The sequence below is a fragment of the Ictalurus furcatus genome, chromosome 18 (genome assembly GCF_023375685.1).
Source record: "Ictalurus furcatus strain D&B chromosome 18, Billie_1.0, whole genome shotgun sequence".
NCBI classification, from domain to species: Eukaryota; Metazoa; Chordata; class Actinopteri; order Siluriformes; family Ictaluridae; genus Ictalurus; species Ictalurus furcatus.
In genome coordinates this window covers 3,761,886-3,780,872 of record NC_071272.1, presented here as the reverse complement: position 1 = coordinate 3,780,872, position 18,987 = coordinate 3,761,886, and the positions used below count along the sequence as shown (strand labels likewise).

General features: G+C 38.0%; 1 protein-coding gene across 1 annotated transcript in view; it reads left to right on the top strand.

The window, feature by feature from the left end:
• arrdc1b (arrestin domain containing 1b) overlaps positions 1-17,573 on the top strand; it is a 46,573-nt gene extending 29,000 nt beyond the window's left edge. Inside the window, exons 3-8 of the mRNA XM_053648491.1 lie at positions 6,349-6,399; positions 12,334-12,488; positions 13,798-13,980; positions 14,131-14,307; positions 14,782-15,262; positions 16,223-17,573. Of these exons, the coding sequence (XP_053504466.1) occupies positions 6,349-6,399; positions 12,334-12,488; positions 13,798-13,980; positions 14,131-14,307; positions 14,782-15,262; positions 16,223-16,290 (1,115 nt within the window). The 3' untranslated portion in view covers positions 16,291-17,573. The remainder of the gene's footprint in view (positions 1-6,348; positions 6,400-12,333; positions 12,489-13,797; positions 13,981-14,130; positions 14,308-14,781; positions 15,263-16,222) is intronic.
• Positions 17,574-18,987: the final 1,414 nt, after the last annotated feature.

The window sequence follows — 18,987 nt, the reverse complement described above, 5'->3', positions numbered from 1 at the left end:
GTATACCCCAGCATATCAGGAAGCTGGGGTTAGAGCACAGGGTGAGCCATGATACAGCACCCCTGGAGCAGAGAGGGTTAAGGGCCTTGCTCAAGGGCCCGACGATGCCAGCTTGGCAGTGCTGGGGCTTGAACCCCTGACCTTCCAATCAGTAACCCAGAACCTTAACCTCCAAGCCACCACTACCCCTTAAAGACATGGTTTGCCGATGTTGATGCGTTAGAACTTGAGTAACCTGAACAGAACCTTGACCTCAACCAAAGTGAACACTTTTGGGATGAATTGGAAAGCTGACTGTGCACCAGGCCTTTGCACCAAAGCTCACTAATGTTCATTTCAAGATCTAGTGGAAAGCCTTCCCAGAAGAGTGGAGGTTATTATAGCAGTAAAGACTAGAATAGCCCAATCTCTATGGTTTTGGAATGCGATGCTTAACAAGCATTAATGGATGTCATGGTGAAGTGTTTTGTTTTTGGCCTTATATTATATTCTGAAGTAGGAGTTTGAGAGATGTGTAGCTCATCGTCCAACTGGCAACATCTAATCCAGTTTAGGTTTTGGTTGCACATTCCACAGCTCAGCAGCTTGTGTGGAGCATGCTAAATCGTCTCTCTTGCTTCCCAACAGTGCAGGGCTGGAACGATTTCCGTGGTGTGTCATGTTTATTTAGACAAGCCCCTTTATTTTAACATAGAAACAGTTGTCTATACATGTCTGTATAGATTTTGTACTGCTGTGTTTAAATGTAGGAGTGTATACAGACATCATGCTGTCTCGAGTCATTTTTTCCTCATGCTAACTCTGTTCTCTGTCTTCCTTGTCTTCTTCCTTCCTACCTTGCTTTCTCTTTCTGTCTTTCTTTTTGTCATACTTTCTATATTTTATGCTTTATTGCTGTCTGACTTTGAAGTTCCATATGCAGTCTTTGCTTGTTTTACTGACGTTCTGTTTATTTGATATTTTTGGCTACTTGGTGCTTGTCGTTTTAAGTTGTACCTGAAACAGAGTAGGGCAGTAAAATTAGTATTTAATTATACGCAACGTCTCTGTGATTAAAATGCTCCGCTCGAACGCTGTGATGCATGGATAGTAGATTAATCTATCAGGACATGCTCTACTTATCGGTTAAACTTTGCTCCGGCTTCCTCAATTACAAAACAATTAAGCAAGCTCATTGCTGTACATAGTCCAAAATAGCACTGGCGTCTTCCGTATTACTTCTAATTCTTATGTGTTGGAAGATACTAAAATATAAGCAATGTATGGCAATGAATGGTGATACATTGTACATATAGAACCACAAATTATAACATCGTTGCTTAGCGTCTTAAGGCCAACCCCAAAAGAATGACGTTTTAAGACGTCTATAGTTGCTCAAATGTCATGTAGTGATTTTACACATTATTTGTTTGGTATTTTGTGAGAAGGAACTACTGTTCTACATATTAGTTAACCTCCAAGACTATCAGCAGGTGTCCTAGTGGTGGAATTTACTAATTGAATGGGTTTACTGGGCGGGAGATACAAATTCTGGAAGGCTTGTGGTATGAATTTTCTATAACAGCAGTTCTGACAGTATTTTTGCAAGGTTTCTATTAACACCCTCATACACAGGGAGTTGACAGATAGCAGACGCTCCACATAAATTGAATCTAAAAACCTGTAATTTTGGTAAGGTTTTCGGTGAGGCGGCATTTTCTCTCTTAACAACTTATAACATTTTGGTCTTATTATATTTTTGTCTTCAAAAGAGAGTAAATTATGCTACGGTGTAAAAGGAACAAAACGCCTCAGGACAAGCTTTCAATGAAAATCAACTTCAGATAGATCCTAGATCGACGTGCCCAATCATGTTTTATTCCTTACTTAAGGTAACACACTTCCACCAACATTCCCTAATAGGATTGTTTTCACAAAGATCGTATCAGCCTACCAGACTGGATTTTCAAGACATGATGTTCATAAGAGGTTTGAAGATACGGGCCCGTTTCGGGAAAATGATCTTGTGTGTTGGGTGTGTTGAAGGTAGAGCTTTATTTGAGCTGAAGGTACTATATTAAACTGGTTTCCAGTCAGTCATGATTGTAATCCAGTATCAGTTGATAATGTCTGTAATGTTAACAAGTGATGAGCAGTAATTCAGAAAATTAGCTGGTGTGATTTGGCAAAGAAATTTAATAAAAGTCCTAGCAAGTGAAATCCCTTAGTATACATTCACACTAGCGAGGAACAAAGCGTAAAGTGCGTAAAGGAAATGTGCGTAATTTCAGATAATTGACTATGCGACAATACATTGAGATTTTCTCGATACTATGCTAATTGTTTATGACATTGTAAAGCAAACAAACAAAAAAAATCCCCCAAACAAACAACCAAACCACTAGCTTAGACCAACCCTATTGTACCTAGTGTACCCGGGATACACTACTAGCTCACTAGAGACACCGACAATCTCTGCCTCTTCTGTCCAAGCTTTATGTTCAATCGTAATGTCTCCATCAGGGGTAGGCGTTATGACACTATTATCATAACACGATACTTGAAGACATTTCAACGATTCATTGAATCGTTTGAAAGACTGAAAATTAAGGAACATAAAAAAAGATCTATAGTAAATTGTAACATTCAGTACAAATTTAACCCCAAATCATTTTTTCCCGAATCAAAGTTTCTCATCGTTATAAAAATATTGATGATATCCGCAATTCCCGGCATCAGAAACATGTACTGTGACATCATTTGTCACAATATCAGTATTACACCATCATAATGCCCTAGGTCTAGTCTCTGTAAACATCTAATGAAAGGTGGTGTGTGACAGGTTAAATGAAACCACAGTTATAACTCAGGGGGAATTGGGAAACGGAAGAAAAAAACAACAACCTTACACCACATACGCCATTCATTTGAGTTGTTTGGATTTGTCACTTTACCGAGTCGTAGCTAATTAGCACAGAATTGAGAAAATCTCACTTGTCGTGCTACTGTAAACACAGGGTAAGAAGCACACCGATGCCATTCTGTAGCTTTCTGTGAATTACAGAGTCCTGGTTGATTTAAGTCAGTGATAAATAGGGGTCTGGTTTAGCTCAATAAATTGATGAATGCTCATGAATATAAAACTGTATTGACTGGTCTAACAAGTGACTGATTAAAAACTGTTCAGCTGTGTGTTCTAACAGAGGCTACAAGGTACATCGTTACAGGGATCATTTCAGTACACTAGAAAGTCTACATAGATGAAAAGAAAGAAAAGCGCAATCTGAAACACATTAACATGCGTTCGCTGGCTAGAGCACAGCCATATCAACAGGGTACGTTTTAGTAATATAATAATAAACTTTATGCATGTAGCACTTTTTTATACGTGTTAGCTTCAGATTGCTGTACAATCAAGTAGTAAACTTAAATGATTAAAAAAGGAACAGAATGGAATGGACAAATATGAAGTGATAAATCAAGATAAATAGACTAATATAGAATAGACTGAACTGAAATTCAACACAACAAAATGTTATTAAATCTTTAATTCCTTTTTAACATTTTATTTAACTTATGATTATTATTATTATTATTGCTTGTATTTCCTCGTTTATAAGTCGCTTTGGATAAAAGCGTTTGCTAAATAAATGTAATATAATGTCAGTCTATTTATTATTATTATTATTATTCTTTCTTTCTTTTATTTAATAAATATTTAACATTTTCAAATGCTTTTTTAAAAGAGATTGACTGCTTAATGCAAAATGGGCCTGAGATCTGGCGTTTATGATGCATGGTAGCAAAAGGAGAGCAGTCCACTGACACACTGTCCATGTGTTATGAAAAGGGGATTCCTAAATGGCTGAAACTTGTCGAATTAAATCGCGTTAAAATTCAAAAAATTATCTTCAGTCCCCAAATGCAAGTGTACCTCATTTACGTCTCATCTGATTGTATTAATACTTGGAGTACGGCATCCCCTTTGACACTTTTCCCCATTTGTACACACTGCTGTCTTCTTCTTTAAGTCTAAAATCACATGATTTTTGAGATGTCTACTACAGTAAGAGATAGAAACAACAATGTCATCGTTTGCATGACTACCGAATATTAATTCTGATATAAAAACCTGTTGTTTTTTTTCTCCTTTGCTTTGGGAGCAGACTCGAGTGACTGTATTTTCAGAGCCGAGCACTTCAGACGAAAGCCGCTCCTTCTCATCATTTCCTCTAAGAGACCTCTTCCTGTCTGTGAGACAGCTTCATGTAAACAATACGAGATTTTACGCCGGCGTTCTCAGGCAGCAGCGATCGTGTCTAAACTCCGAGCTGCTCTGCCCAGCTGGGTTTTCATGCACGTTCACTGTAGCTATTAAGCACGTAAGCTGTTGCTTCTATCACGGCTTTTAGAAAGTCTCAGATCATGTGGAAGGGCTAGATGAAGGAGTTTGTCATCCCTTTTTGAGCAGTGTGTTTCCTTGAACTGTTCACTTGCCTAGTCATAGTCTGATCACTTTGACCTGAACATCCTGTTTAAGTCAAGGGCGCACAAACCCACACGCACACACACAGATATAATTTCTACAGCATTCCCTACTTAAGGAGTAGTGAGAGTGATGTTAGTGAAATATGTTACTGGGGAAAAACAATGTAGTATAGCAAAAGACTATAAATAAATAAAATAAGAAATGCACTATTCTCTTCTACTTGTGTCCTAATTTTCTTCAAGTAAAGATGACTGTGTTCCACGGCAGGACATGCTTACAAATAGCATTTAAAGCATTTCCTGTTTAAGGAAAATAATTATTTGATCATCTTTATCCATTTATAGTTACATCTAATGTTGTGAAACTTCCGTGAAACAAGTTAGTTCCTGTCATAACAAGAGCTACTCCCTCACCAGCCTCTCCTTTTTCTCTCTCTCTCTCTCTGTTTAAGTTAATAAGTCAATAAAAATGTAGCTCGTCATTGTTATGTCTTCTGTCCTGAAGACTTTCCCTGCAGTGGAATGTGATGTGATGCGATGTGGTACAACATGCAGGTGGAATGACCACATTAATATTAACCTATTGTTCTGTTACAGCCGGCACTACCCATGCTGCTATACAAAAATAATGCGAGCCTTATGACCAATCAGATTAGAGCATTCAACTAGACTGTGGCATAAACAACATTAATCAAGCACTGTTGAATTCTTAATTCTGATTGGACAGAAGGTTTTGGGGGTCATTTACTATAACAGCTGATATAACTCTGATCGTAGGTTTTTGTTAATATTTCTGATTCTAATGCGTTCTCGTTTCTGAGGAACTTATATCTACATAATGGATACTCGGAGTTTGTCTCGCACCTCCGGGGTTGGGGGTTCAAATCCCGATTCTACCCTGTGTGTATGGACTTTGCATGTTCTCCCTGTGCTTCGGGGGTTTCCTCCGCGTACTCTGGTTTCCTCCCTCGGTCCAAAGACATGCGCTGTAGGCCGATCGGCATTTCCAAATTGTACGTAGTGTGTGAACGGATGTCTGAATAAGTGTGCGATTATGCTCTGCCATGGGATGGCAACCCGTCAAGGGTGTCCCCTGCCTTCTTGTCCCCGAGTTCCCTGGGATAGGCTCCAGGCCAGGCTACCCCATGACCCTGTGTAGGAGAAGCGGTATGGACGCTCTGTTATCAGCAAAGCAGAGCATATAACCATTGATATGATGAAGCTTTCTCTAAGACATTTTTTTTAACATTTATGCAAGGAGTCTCCATTGTCAGCGCTTTGTAACAGTCAGTATGTTTTCCAACAAGGGAGGAGTGTGCACTGTACGGTTTTTTATGACAGGACCTTGTTTTGTGGACGTAAACTGATAAAAAAAAAAAGACATATTCTTTAATTAGTAAAAACAGTGTATTATTGAAAAATTACAAAGAATTATAAGAGGAATAAAACTCTTCAGGATGTGTGGTTTTTGGAAAATAATCAACATCAGCATGGTAACTCCAGTAACTCCACTTTGTGACCACCCGTTCAGTGATTATTTTCCTATAACAGTCACTCTGTCGTGTTTCATTCCTCACGTAAAGAAAATAAAAATGTGCTGTGAAAAATAAAGTCGATTTTGACTCACTGTGCATGTTACATTTGAACCGTTTGACCTGTGCTATATACAGTTTACAAATGTATTTAATCAATTCGTAAACCCCAGACATTGGAGTTGGACTGGATTCTGCTTCACTTTTAAATTGTTCTGGATAGAAACATTAAAAAAAAAAAAAAAAAAGATAATCATTGTAAATAAATTTAAATCCAAGAAATCAAGTCACATGCCAGTCACACTTTGATTTCCCAGTTGTTACCGCTCTTGTCCTCTTTGTTTTGCAGGAACCCTACCACCTGGAGAGCACAGCTTCCCTTTTCAGTTTCTCATTCCAAGTAAGCTCAAGAGTCACACTGTTCCTGTTAATTTTGCTTTCAATTAATTAGACAGTACACAACTTTGTATTAATTAGCCTTTAGAGCACATGACACTAGTGGATATACACGCAATTTGAAACTCTCGGTAATGATTTAATGTTATTTCATGATTCACTGGATCAGTGTGTCTAAGATTATTCATAAATGGTCTGCTAGTAGCACATGTCCCATTCCTTTGCTTCCCGCTACATCCTGTTTAAAAAGTTGGAGTATGTTTAGAAGCTGATGAATGTCACTGCTTTCTTGAGAATGAGTGGCTAAGTGTAGTGCGTGCAGGTGGAAGGAAAGGAAGGTGATTTTTTTTTTTCTGGAACATTTCTTACAAACTGCTTCCTCTTCCAATATACCAATTCCAGCAACCATTGATGATAGGAGTTTGTCACTCATGTCTTAGACCTTTCAGCATACCAGGAGATGTTGGGCTGTTTAAGATTGACTCCCTGTAGCTAAATAAATGGGAATTCGGACAGTTTGTTGGGAGGCCACTGAATTAATTATCCGATGAATTCGGAACGGTTGTTCACGAACGATAACCCATAACGCATATCAAAATGTAGGGGACAAACACATCTGTTTATGTTCTGTTGCTATCTGCTTATTCGAGATCACACTGCAAATCAAAGCATAAACAGATCTTGTCGTGCTTGGAGATTATGTTTCGAAAATATATGATGTACAGCATATGATAAAATATATGGTGTTCCACAGGAATCCATACTCGGCCCTCTTCTGTTTTCTTTCTACATGCTGGTACCGGGTCAGATCATTTACAAACGATACACTGCTTTACATATTCAACTGCATATCAAGCATTATTACCTGGATGAACAAAAACTTCCTTAAGCATAATAAAGACAAAACAAAAACAATTTTTATAGGTAAAACAATTAAGACCAAATGAGGAAATTTAGCTACACAGATAAAACCTATAGTAAGAAAATTGGGTGTATTCGTTGATTCTGGTTTTACTTTAAACCACACATTGTTACTTGTTCAGCATTCTTTCATTTGTTGGACACCGGTTAAACCTTTACGATGTTGACACATGCTATTGTTCGCATCGTTTATTACACACAAAAGAGAACTTATTACATCAATCCAGGGAACATTAGATTAGATCACAGTAGAATTTAAAGCACGGCTAGACGTTTTTGAAGCACTGAATGGATTAGCATCATCGTACGTCATGGATTCTGTCTCCATATGTTCTAAATCGTTCCCTAAGATCCACTGTGCACAAAGTCAGCCAGAAATAATGTTGTGAAGCAGCCTTCTATATATATACAGCCTTGTATATATGTGTGTGTGTGTGTGTGTGTGTGTGTGTGTGTATGTGTGTATATATATATATACACAGTACTGTGCGAAACTCTTAGGCACCATATTTTTTTAGTACAAACTTTGTTATAGATTTTTATTTTGTGACTTCTACATTATCTAGTCGGTACAAAAACATTTTAGATTTCCAAACATTAGTTTTCCAGCATAAAATTAAATGTTACAGGAAAATGTTTGTATGTCAGTAAAGAAAGCAGCATAATACATAAGAGACCACTTTTCAGACAAAAAAAACAAAACAAAACAATGGATTTTGCTACAAAAATAAGAAACAAGTGCGACAACCTTTTGCCGCACATCACAGCTATATTCCTTGGTCTTACCCATTGTTATGAATGACTAAGGGAATTTGGCCTGTGTATAGCCTCATATTTATACCCCTGTGGAACAGGAAGTCATGGTTGAACAATTTCCTGTTCCTAGTCACCCAGGTGTACAAATTATAATTTTTTTAAAATATCAATGGGAATATATTTCAAATATATTGTTCTCATATTAATTCATAGGAGTTGCATAATCGTTGCACACCTATATTTAACAAAGATATTTTTTTGTGATAAACCTGTGTTTTGTTTGCAATTGTTTGAGATCAATGAAAGCAGAGTATTTTTGTGAATTTTTTTAACAAAAGATCAAAAGGTTAAACAATTAAGACAGTTTTTCACAGCCTTCTTTGCTCATATTTACCAAGTGTGCCAATATTAGTGGCGGGCAGTGTAATTTCATTATTTTTGAAGGCATCTTTGCTCTACTGCATTTTTTTTTTTTTGCATGTGCCTAAATTTATATTTTTTTGATTTGGTCTTTTTTATTTACTATTCTGTTTTATTTACTTTTTGATTTACTGTTATTGTTTTTTTTTTCTCATTTTGTTTCTTAACTTACTTGATTTTTATGATGATCTTTTTATTGTCCTTATCATTCCCTTGTAAAGCATTTTATGTCTGAAAAGCGCCATAAAACAAGCTATAGACATAGATGACATAATACAATATTACTAGAGATAGCACTGATCCGATACAGTGTCCGATCCGTTTCAGTTTAGGGCTGATAGCCGCAAAATAAATAAATGAATGGTGGGTTGGATATTGTTTCCTGTAACAAATAGCAAAAGATTGGAATTGGATTTGGAAAAGAAATATATCTTTGAATTTTATTCTATTTATACTTAAATATAAAGTATTTATACTTTATACTTTTTTCTATTTGCAATGTAAGTGATTTTTTTGTAAAAGATTTTAACTGTGAAGTGCTTCAGTTAAAAAAACTTTTTATTTATTTAATTTTTTTAAAAGAAAACAATATTGACGTTCGCCTCACATCTCCAGGGTCGGGGGTTCGATTCCTGCCGCTGCCCTGTGTGTGTGGAGTTTGCATGTTCTCCCCGTGCTGCGGGGGTTTCCTCCGGGTACTCCGGTTTCCTCACCCAGTCCAAAGACATTCATTGTAGGCTGATTGGCATGTCCAAAGTGTCCATAGTGCATGAATGGGTGTGTGAAAGTGTATGTGATTGGCGCCCTGTCCAGGGTGTACCCCTACCTTGTTCCCAATGATCCCTGGGATAGGCTCCAGGTTCCCCGCGACCATGAAGGATAAGCGGTATAGAAAATGGATGGATGGATGGATGGATGGACAATATCAGATGGGTATCATTATCACGTTTCACAGTGGGGGCGTGTCTATAAAACTGACAAGAGGCCAATCCAATTTCTTCCGAGGCAATGGCTTAAACTATTATTCTTTAAAAATAATTTCTACTTAATTTTCCACATTGTTTGTACTAATAAGAAATGAAAACTATTGACTATTGCACCGTTTAATGTCAACATCAATAGTTAGAATTTAAAAAAAAAATGTTATCTGATTTTTTACAACATTTCTGCGAGCCATTCCCTCACGTTTAGATGTTTGCTAACACTTTGTGGGTGGCCAGTCAGATAGCTGTGGATTAACTGCTTTACTGTTGACATCATGGGTGTAGTTTGCTTACAGGTGCTTTCCATAAAGGTTACGTGTCAGAGTTCCCGTAAGTCTAATCTCACGTATGACCTAATTTTGTCAGTTGCTTTTGTTCTGTAGATTTAGTACATATGGAATTATGGGCTAATTGTAAACACAGCCTGTGTTTTTATTGGAACTCATATCCTGTTATTATTCTTAAAACACAGGAAATTAAGCCTCTTCAACTACTTACCAAGCCTGTTAACTCGACTTGGGCGTATCAGATCAGGGCAATAACAATAAATCAGAGTTTCCGAAGGTCTGGATGATGATAAAATGTTCACTGGTGTCATGTTGTGCCCTCTGCTGTCAGAATGTTGGTATAATTGTCACAAATCCATAAATTGTTTTTTGTGACAGTATGGACAAGTATGTCCCAATTCTTCTTGTCCCAATTCTTAGACTCAATTAACATTGTGTCTAAGAAAACATTCATTGAACCATTCCAAAAAAAAATCTGTTAACCCGTTTCAACAAGGCTACAATCTCATTTGCTGACAATTTCTGCTGACAATTCTGTTCTTAAATAAGTAACTGGGTCGAGTTTTTTTTCTAGCATAGAATTAGCAAATGCACAACATGCGGTAAATTAGCATGAGGGCATTAAGGACATTGTAATGATTTACTTAAAAGTCATTTTTAATGAATAATTTACTTTCAGTCTGTAATTTAGATAGCAGGGTTGCACTTTCAAAGTGACCTCATCAGTCAACATCCCAATATCACTGAATACAGAGGGGGAAAAAAACGAAGAATGAGAGAACTCACTTTTCTGCTTCCCATGATCTTCAGGAAATATGGATGATGCAGCTTTCTGCTGAACGCTGTGTAACGACTTCCAAATATTTCATAGGGGTGAATGTGTTCAAGTAACAGGGTTGAGTGAGCATGAACTATAACGTATGATTTTTCATCAGCTGGGATCGATGGATAATAGAAAAAGGATGGCCCAAGCACGAGGTGTTAAAAGGATTCACACAATAATGCAAAAATAAGAAGATCATTCTAATTGTTATTATTTTAAAGGGTTAGGGTTAATGTAGTTATAGCGTGCTGTGGGTCTTTCGTTTACTTTATATACGTATTTGTAAATGTTATATCCGTCTGAAACAAGTGGCTCGCCATTCATGGAATCACCCTCAATTTACCACTTGTTCTATTCTTATGGGATCTCTGGATGTCTGATAAAGCTGACCAAAAATACAACAACAACAACAAATACGGTCAGACAGTATCAGCGAGCAAGGTTTGGTCAAAGTGAAGGCTTGATGGGGATTCTGGCTGATGTGCCTCTCTGTGTCTAGCTCATTATCAGCTCTTAGGTTCCAGTTCCAACAATAGCCCTTTCTATAGGGTTTGCTCTGGGCATCGGGTCATTTCAGAGGAAAAGACTAAATGCCATTGCCATAAGTAATTATTTGCTTCTCTTTTCTTCCTTTCTGAGCTCAAGTGTATTGATTGGATAGTATTGAGTCAAGCCACTAGGTCTTTAGTCATTAAAGTTGGTCATTTCGTAGGGTATTGGAGGGTATTCGACATAATTGATGTGAAGACCATTTGATTCATTTAGGGTGCTTTCATGCTTTTTCCTTTCTCTCTCTTTCTCTCTATCGTTTTTTTTTGTTCACAACAGCTACGACATAACTAAAAATAACAGCTGCAACGTAACTAAAAAGAACAGCTACAATGTAACGAAAAAATAACAGCGACGACGTAACTAAAAAATAACAGCTACAATGTAGCGAAAAATAACAGCTTGTTTATTTTGGTCCATTTGATGTATTTAAAAATAAGAGCTTGACCATTTCAATTTGTAATGTCACAGTGTAACTAAAAATGTCACAGTGCAGCTAAATTGTAACCAAAAGCTAAAAATAACAACCTGTGTATTTCGGGACATCCTACGCAACTAAAAATGACAACTTGACTATTTTGGGACTGTGGTCTCTCGGTGTTCTGTGAACATCCTATCAGTCTTTATAACTGATAATGATAAAACCAATCTAGATAGCAAGCCATGTGGACATTGTGTGGGTTATTTATTTATTTATTTAGGTTCATATTGGCAGAAAAGGCATTTTGGCTTAATGGACAACCATGCACATTAAATATGGCTTCCCTCACTGTTTCAGTTGGATCTTGGTGCTCTGTGCCCTTTTTTTTTTTTTTCATCTTCTTGTTTGTCTCTGTCATTTGCTTCCATTAATAGCTCTACTAAATGAGCCCCTGCTAGTCACTGTCCTACCCTGGTGGAGGAAAAAGCTTTTAAATCACATGGATCTCATCCAGTGACAGTGCTATATAGAGCTCTGGCTAATTAGCCCTAGTCTGACCCTAGTCTTCTACAGCCACCATTTTAGTAAAAAAGACATCTCTTTTTATTCAGTAAATCAGTAAGTCAGAAAAGAGACTCAGGCAGCAGTTTTATGTATTCAGTGACTGTGTTGGTGTCACATTCATATGCCGTTAGTGCTTTCCGTGGAGAGAATGAGTGTTTTTGATTTGGTGTTTTATTTTAATTATGTCCCAATTAACTAACTGTACTCTTCTCAGCACACGCTCCCACTTCGTTTGAGGGCCCGTACGGAAAGGTTATGTACAGAATCAGGGCTGTAATAGACACACCACGCTTCTCTAAGGACTACAAGTGTCAGAGACCCTTCTACCTACTCAATCTCTTGAATCTCAATGAGTTGCCTGATATAGAGGTGAGCATGTCTTAGCACGTCTTGTTATAAATAGTGTGTGTGTGTGTGTGTGTGTGTGTGTGTGTGTGTATATATATATATATATATATATATATATATATATATAATATCACATGTTTGTAAAGACACATGTTTTCTTTTTTTTTCTTTCTATAAGACACATGTTTGGTTCTTCAATCAAATGACTATATACAGTGGCTTGCATAAGTCTTCACCTCCTTAAAATTATTTATTTATTTATTTATTTTTGGTACCGCAATCTGTTACTGAAATGAAGTTTAACTGGAATTATATGTCATCAATCTTTAACCTATAGCCCATAATATGGAAGTTAATTGGATGGATCTAGTTTGAAAAATTCACAAAGTTGTGGTTGTATTCAACCCCATTGCTGGGAAATCATTCTGGTGCAATCACTTGCCATTAGAAGTCCCATAATTCATCATGTCATGTGATCACAATATAAACACACCTGTTCCTGGAAGACTCCAAAGTTTGTAAGAGAACATGCTTAAGCAAACAGCATCATGAGAAAGAACAATTCAGGACAAAAGTTCTGGAAATGTATCGATCAGGCTTTGGTTATGAAACAAATCCTAGATTTTTAACGTCCCACAATGCACCATTGTATCCATTAGTTGAAAAAAATGGAACGACAAGGCCACCCACTAATGACTAGTGTCCTCATATTTTTCACGTGGAGAACACGTTCGGCTGGTTTCCGTGAACAATGTGATTTAATTGCCGAGCAAATGAACATTGTTTGAAGGCTTTGCTCACTGTTTCATGCACATGGCAGCTGCGCAAACTTTGTCGAAGAACATGGTTTGCAATAAAGCCTGTGACTGGTTGTTACAAACTAGACAGGTCCGTTCCAAGCATCGTAGATTTCGCCAACATGCTAAACTCCATCGTCGCTTTTCCATCATGTACTTCCGAAACCTCACCGTAATGTTTTCTTCTTCTTGTCAGTTTGCAGTCTTCTTCCTGTAGTCAAGGAAAAACGGATGACCTTTTGACAGCACCATTGGCAGTGCTGGAGAAAATGAACTTGATTGCCAATATAAACTTGCGGGGGAGTTTGTAAGCTCACGAAGGTGGCTTCATCTCGTTGTCGAAGTAGGCTGAGGCTTTAAAGAGGGCATTAGAAAGAAGCAACCAACAAATCACTACAAAATGTGGAAACGTTCAAGAGGAGCGAATACTTATGGAAGCCTGTACTTAATGGCTATACATTGTCAAAGCCAAGCCAGGAATGATAGTTTGTTTAAGTTGAGTCACAGTTCTTATAAATGATTTCTTCTGCCAGCAACCAAGTAGTGCAGTGACAACTAAGAAGTTCACCTACTTACTGGTGAAGACGGGGACGCTCATGCTGAGAGCTCACAGTGACCTGAGAGGATACACGCCAGGCCAAATCATCAAACTCTCTACAGAGATCCACAACAAATCAGGAAAAGACACAGGCTATGTCCTGGCTAGTCTCATACAGGTGGGCAAACATGCTGTCTGATATTTCAGTTCGGTTTCATCTTGAGGATGCCTCTTCGAGACATATCTGTGTGTAGGGTCTCTTCAAGTTCCTTTCCAAATAGCTTTGTTTTTTGCCAAACCCAACCACCCCCGTCCCCCCCACATGCAGAAAGTGACCTATAAGATGAAGCGGCCGCTGTTTGATTTGCGGACCATAGCGGAGGTAGAGGGGGCAGGCGTCAAAGGAGGGAAACATGCAGAATGGAAGGAGCAGATCATCGTTCCTCCTCTCCCTCAGTCTGGCCTAGCTGGCTGCAACCTCATAGACATCGAGTACTTTATCCAGGTAGGTGCAAGCCGTTCCTCACACCTCAAAAACATTTTGGAAAAAATACACATAACCTTTTTGTCAAAGCAAGACACACTGGTCCTTCTGATTTGTGTGACCGTGAGATGATTGGAAGAACTATAAATCTATTTCACCCAATTGAAATCATTTTTATGCACTTTTTAGCCATCTTGCCTTGGCTTATGTTCCTGCAAAAGATCTACAGGATCAATGGAGGATTGTATCTTATTAAAAAGGCTATATAGACCAGTTTTCCATGCTTGCTTTAATGAATATACAATTTGGAATGAATATGCAAATGAACTGAGTAACAGTTTTCCAATTGGAAAAAATCCAGCGTATTGTTCAAACTGCAGAACATATTTTCTCCACAAATCAGATATGCTTTCTGTCTGACTCGTATTCTGACCGAACTTGAGCTTTCACTATACAGTAACTCGCTCTTTCTTGTTTTTTCTTTCATTCTAAAAGGTTTCACTAAAATCTCCTGAGACGCTGGTCACTCTGCCCATCTACATTGGAAACATCGCTGTCAACTTGACCCCAACAAGACCGCCTCCACCAACCCCTCTCCAGCACGGTGCTGCGATGCCCACCATGCCGAGCCTTAGCCCTGGACTAGTGGTACCAAGTGCGCCCCCAGCTGAGGACGACGAGGACGAGGTGCTGGGCGCAGGAGCACTAAGCAGCGAGGAAATTCCTACCAAGAGTCACTCCCAGCAGGACCATTCAGGCCAGGCCATTCCCATGTCCCCTGGGGCGTTCAGTCACGCTCCGGCCCAAGCCCTTCCTCAGGGTCAGCAGGGCCAGTCATGCGAGAGCTCGGCGCCTCTTTTCTGTGTCTCCACGGGGGCCACCATTCCCTTTTTCACTGACGGTAATGCCACGCCTATGCCCACTACCTGCCCTCTCATTCTGCCTCCGGAGTACAGCAGCTGGGACTATCCGCATGGTGAGTGACATTACTCTGTTGACCTGATTTACATGCTGAAGACATAAAAAAAAAAGAAATGAATAAAAAGAAAAATAATGGTGCGTTCGTTTTCCACTGGTGTGATTTAATTAACATTATGTCGTCTTTTACGAACTATAAAATGGCATGTAGGAAATATCCATAACCCTTCAGTTCTAAAGACTCTTCCGTGGTGGAAAACCTGCTGACTGTTAAAAATCGCTGACACTGTAGACTCCATCCATAAAAGTCTGGTAAATGTTTCCTTTCAGAAAACTTATCATCACCATATCAACGATTTTGCTTTGTTAAACAACAGCCCGTTGTAGAGCAAGCACATTAATATAAACTTGTGATTTGACGTGCAGCTGGAAAAACTCTCAGAGCTCCTGTTATAGAAAATGAATCGACACTTTCTGACCTATCAGAATCGAGAATTCAAGGGTGGCATATGTGATATTATCTAAAGAGGCAAGTAAAAAAAAAAAAACTCCCTCAGTAGTAATGGCTCTGTTCAACCTGAAATGTAATAACTGAACTGTGCTGTCATTGATATTTATTGATAGATATATTGATATTTGTTGATATTGTGCCTGTCGCATAATGTTGACGTGTATCTCAGGCTAATTACGACCTGAGCAAATTAGACAGATACTTGATCCTGTTCGAATCAGCCAATAAAATCTTAGAAATTACATTACCAAACCTCTTCTGGTAAATCTACTGCTCAAATCGTACTTAAGATAAACGCGCACATCAGAGAAAGCCGGATATGTGGTCTCCAGAGTAGTTCCTATTGATTTGTCTAATCCTGAAGACATTTCGCCAATCGTCCAAATTAATGAACATCCTCGAGTAAAGGGTGAAATGGATTTAACGTTATAGCGCACCTCCAGCTATTAGACATTTCTGGGTTTCCTAGAAGTGAGTTATTACTTTTATCTTCCCTTTCATTCCCAGAACCACCTCCCACTTATGAGGAAAGCTGCAGCAGTACCAACTCCAGCTTCAACACCAGCATGACGTAGATGACAACACTGGAAGATGCCTGTCAGTAAATCTGCAACTTCCCCTGCTGGACACTCCAGGCATTACCGTCCTCCCCAAATATGACCAAACGTATTTAAAGGGATCTTGTCTTTTCACTTGATTTATATAAACGATATTCCTCGCTCCATGGTGTGGAGAAAGGCTTCTCTGGATCAGTGCCTAATCATGGTAAGACTCCTGAACTACTACAGGTTGATAAAGCTGCATCTGTGATGCAGTGACCAACGATATACACAGGATGTGTGTTTGTTAGCCAAGGCTGGCCTTCTGCGACGCTTGTCCCAAAACACAGGCTGGTTTTGAAAGAACTGTGGTCACTCTGATGCTGATCTGTGAACATTTCCTCAGGCCTTTGCAGTGTCAGTCTGCGGCTGGAATGGCGTTGAAGGCGTCCCGATTCGATTTTTATCAGCACAGTTCGAGAAAGATCCGGCTTTTTATTAAAGCTTGCATTCTGGTTAGATTCTGAAATTTGTCTGGTTACTGAATATATGTTCCAAAATTATATGAAATGTAGCTTTCTCTAATTGGCATTAAAGGCATTTGGCTGGACGAAATAGAAGAAGCACATGTTACATTGAAACCCCGCATCAGAGGTGCCAACATCTATGGTTTAACCGTTACCACAGCAACAGCACTCACTAAATGTTTATTTAGTGATTTATTTCATGCAAATCATGAAGAAACTAGTATTCCCAAACCTCAGTATAATTGAATTTTTAAACATGTTGGGTGATGTGACAGCCCACATTAATACCACATGTATTGCACCAAGCAAGGATTGTTCTAGAAACGAGGCTGTTGAAAGCACTTGGTGAGGCGGGGCATTGTGTGCATTTCCTACTGGTAGGGATTACCTTCACTTCACTCTGACTTTATCTACGTGAATTCTGATTTACGAATTCATGAGCCAATAGAAACTCAGCAGTTTCTTAGCACACATCTGAGTTAAAAAAACAAACAAAAAAACAGATCCGCCTCGCCTCTTCCACTGAAATGGAAGATTTGTGGTAAAACTTGTTAGGATTGGCTTGTTAGTAATGTTGGTACCTCTGCTGCACAACGACTACATGCATATTTTGCTTCTTGGTGAGTTTACGAAGCCTTTTCTTACCCCTTTAGATGTTATTACATTGAGATTTGATTATGTAGTATGTGATGAATTTTAAATTTATTCTATTTAAATTGAATGAAAATATTGCTGTAAAAGAAATTTCGAATGAAATGTCATTTCTTTACAAAGACTCTATGATGTTCAGACCACCTTATATATATATATATATATATATATATATATATATATATATATATATATTATAATATAATATATAAATTCCCCTCGCCATTTCATAGGTGCGGTGCGTCATGAGTTCCTGCATGCATTCAAAAATTTAATGAGCGTCTGGGATAAAGCAGAAAGTGTTTCTTTAGCTGGAATGAAATGCCAGTGTTCGTAAATTTGTAATTCGAAGTGAACCCAGGATATACGGGAATGTTTTATTTGTCTGATTATTTTTAATTCATTCACAATTGATGGAGTTTTAACATGAATTCTCAGTTGAGGCCTTATCCTGTGATTGCTGTGTAAAACTCTGATGGTGTTTTTCCAGTATTTTAACAAATTTTATTAATCCTTCAGACCCTTAAACTGTTTTTTTTTTCTTTAAATTGAAGCACAAAATAGCACTTTTTTTAAATAGAATTCGACTGTGTGTGTGTGTGTGTGTGTGTGTGTGTGTGTGTGTGTGTGTGTGTCATCCTTCAAGCCCTGAATGTACTATCAGTTGTAGATTAAATTTACTGTGATTTTTTCAGCCATTATAGCAACCCTTCTTCTGGTTTTCTTTCAAATATTCAGACAAGAGTGTTAACCACTACTACTCGATTTATATTTTTGGATCAAACAAAAGAGACTGCAAGAAAGATTGTCCACTCCTCTCATTTTTTTTTTCTATGTATATTACTTTTCAGTACTGTGAGAAAACATTTGATGGTGTAAGGGGAATGCTCACCTTTGAAATGAGGTTTTGTTCATTGATCATCTTTCTCAGCGAATCACTGTGTTACAATCCAGCATCTCCTCAGATTGTAATCAAATAAAGGATTATGATATGGTTATGGAATTAAATACAAGGGTTGGTAAAACAATGGGAAAGAGATAATATATGGGAAAAGTTTAATAGTTTTCAATGTTTTTAAAAGGACTAAATTCTAGAGACCAGTCTGTTTCTATTGCAAGTATTGAATGCCTCATTTTAAGTTTTGAAAGCTTACAAGACCTCTAAGACATGAAGGTCATGTAAAAAAATATAAATAAATAAATAAATAAATAAAAAACCACAACAAAAAAAAACACGGAACATTTTAGATTTGTAGAGAACGGACTCAAATCAAAATGGTGCTCCATAAGCTCCACTATGCTAGAACATCTGACAGTTCTTCCGTTTCCATACTAAACTCTACATTGCCTGATGTAGCAAACCAGACAAAATGTCATCCAACTCCATATTACTCATCAAACTATATAATGCTGAGTGCTTTCAGCATGCCTTAAAATCTAGAAATAGTTAACTGTGGCACATGCAGAAATATGTCAGTATCCATTCTTTCAGTAAGAAACAAAACACAATGGGGGTGTGCTGTTATAGGAAAATAAAAATATAAAATGAACGAGA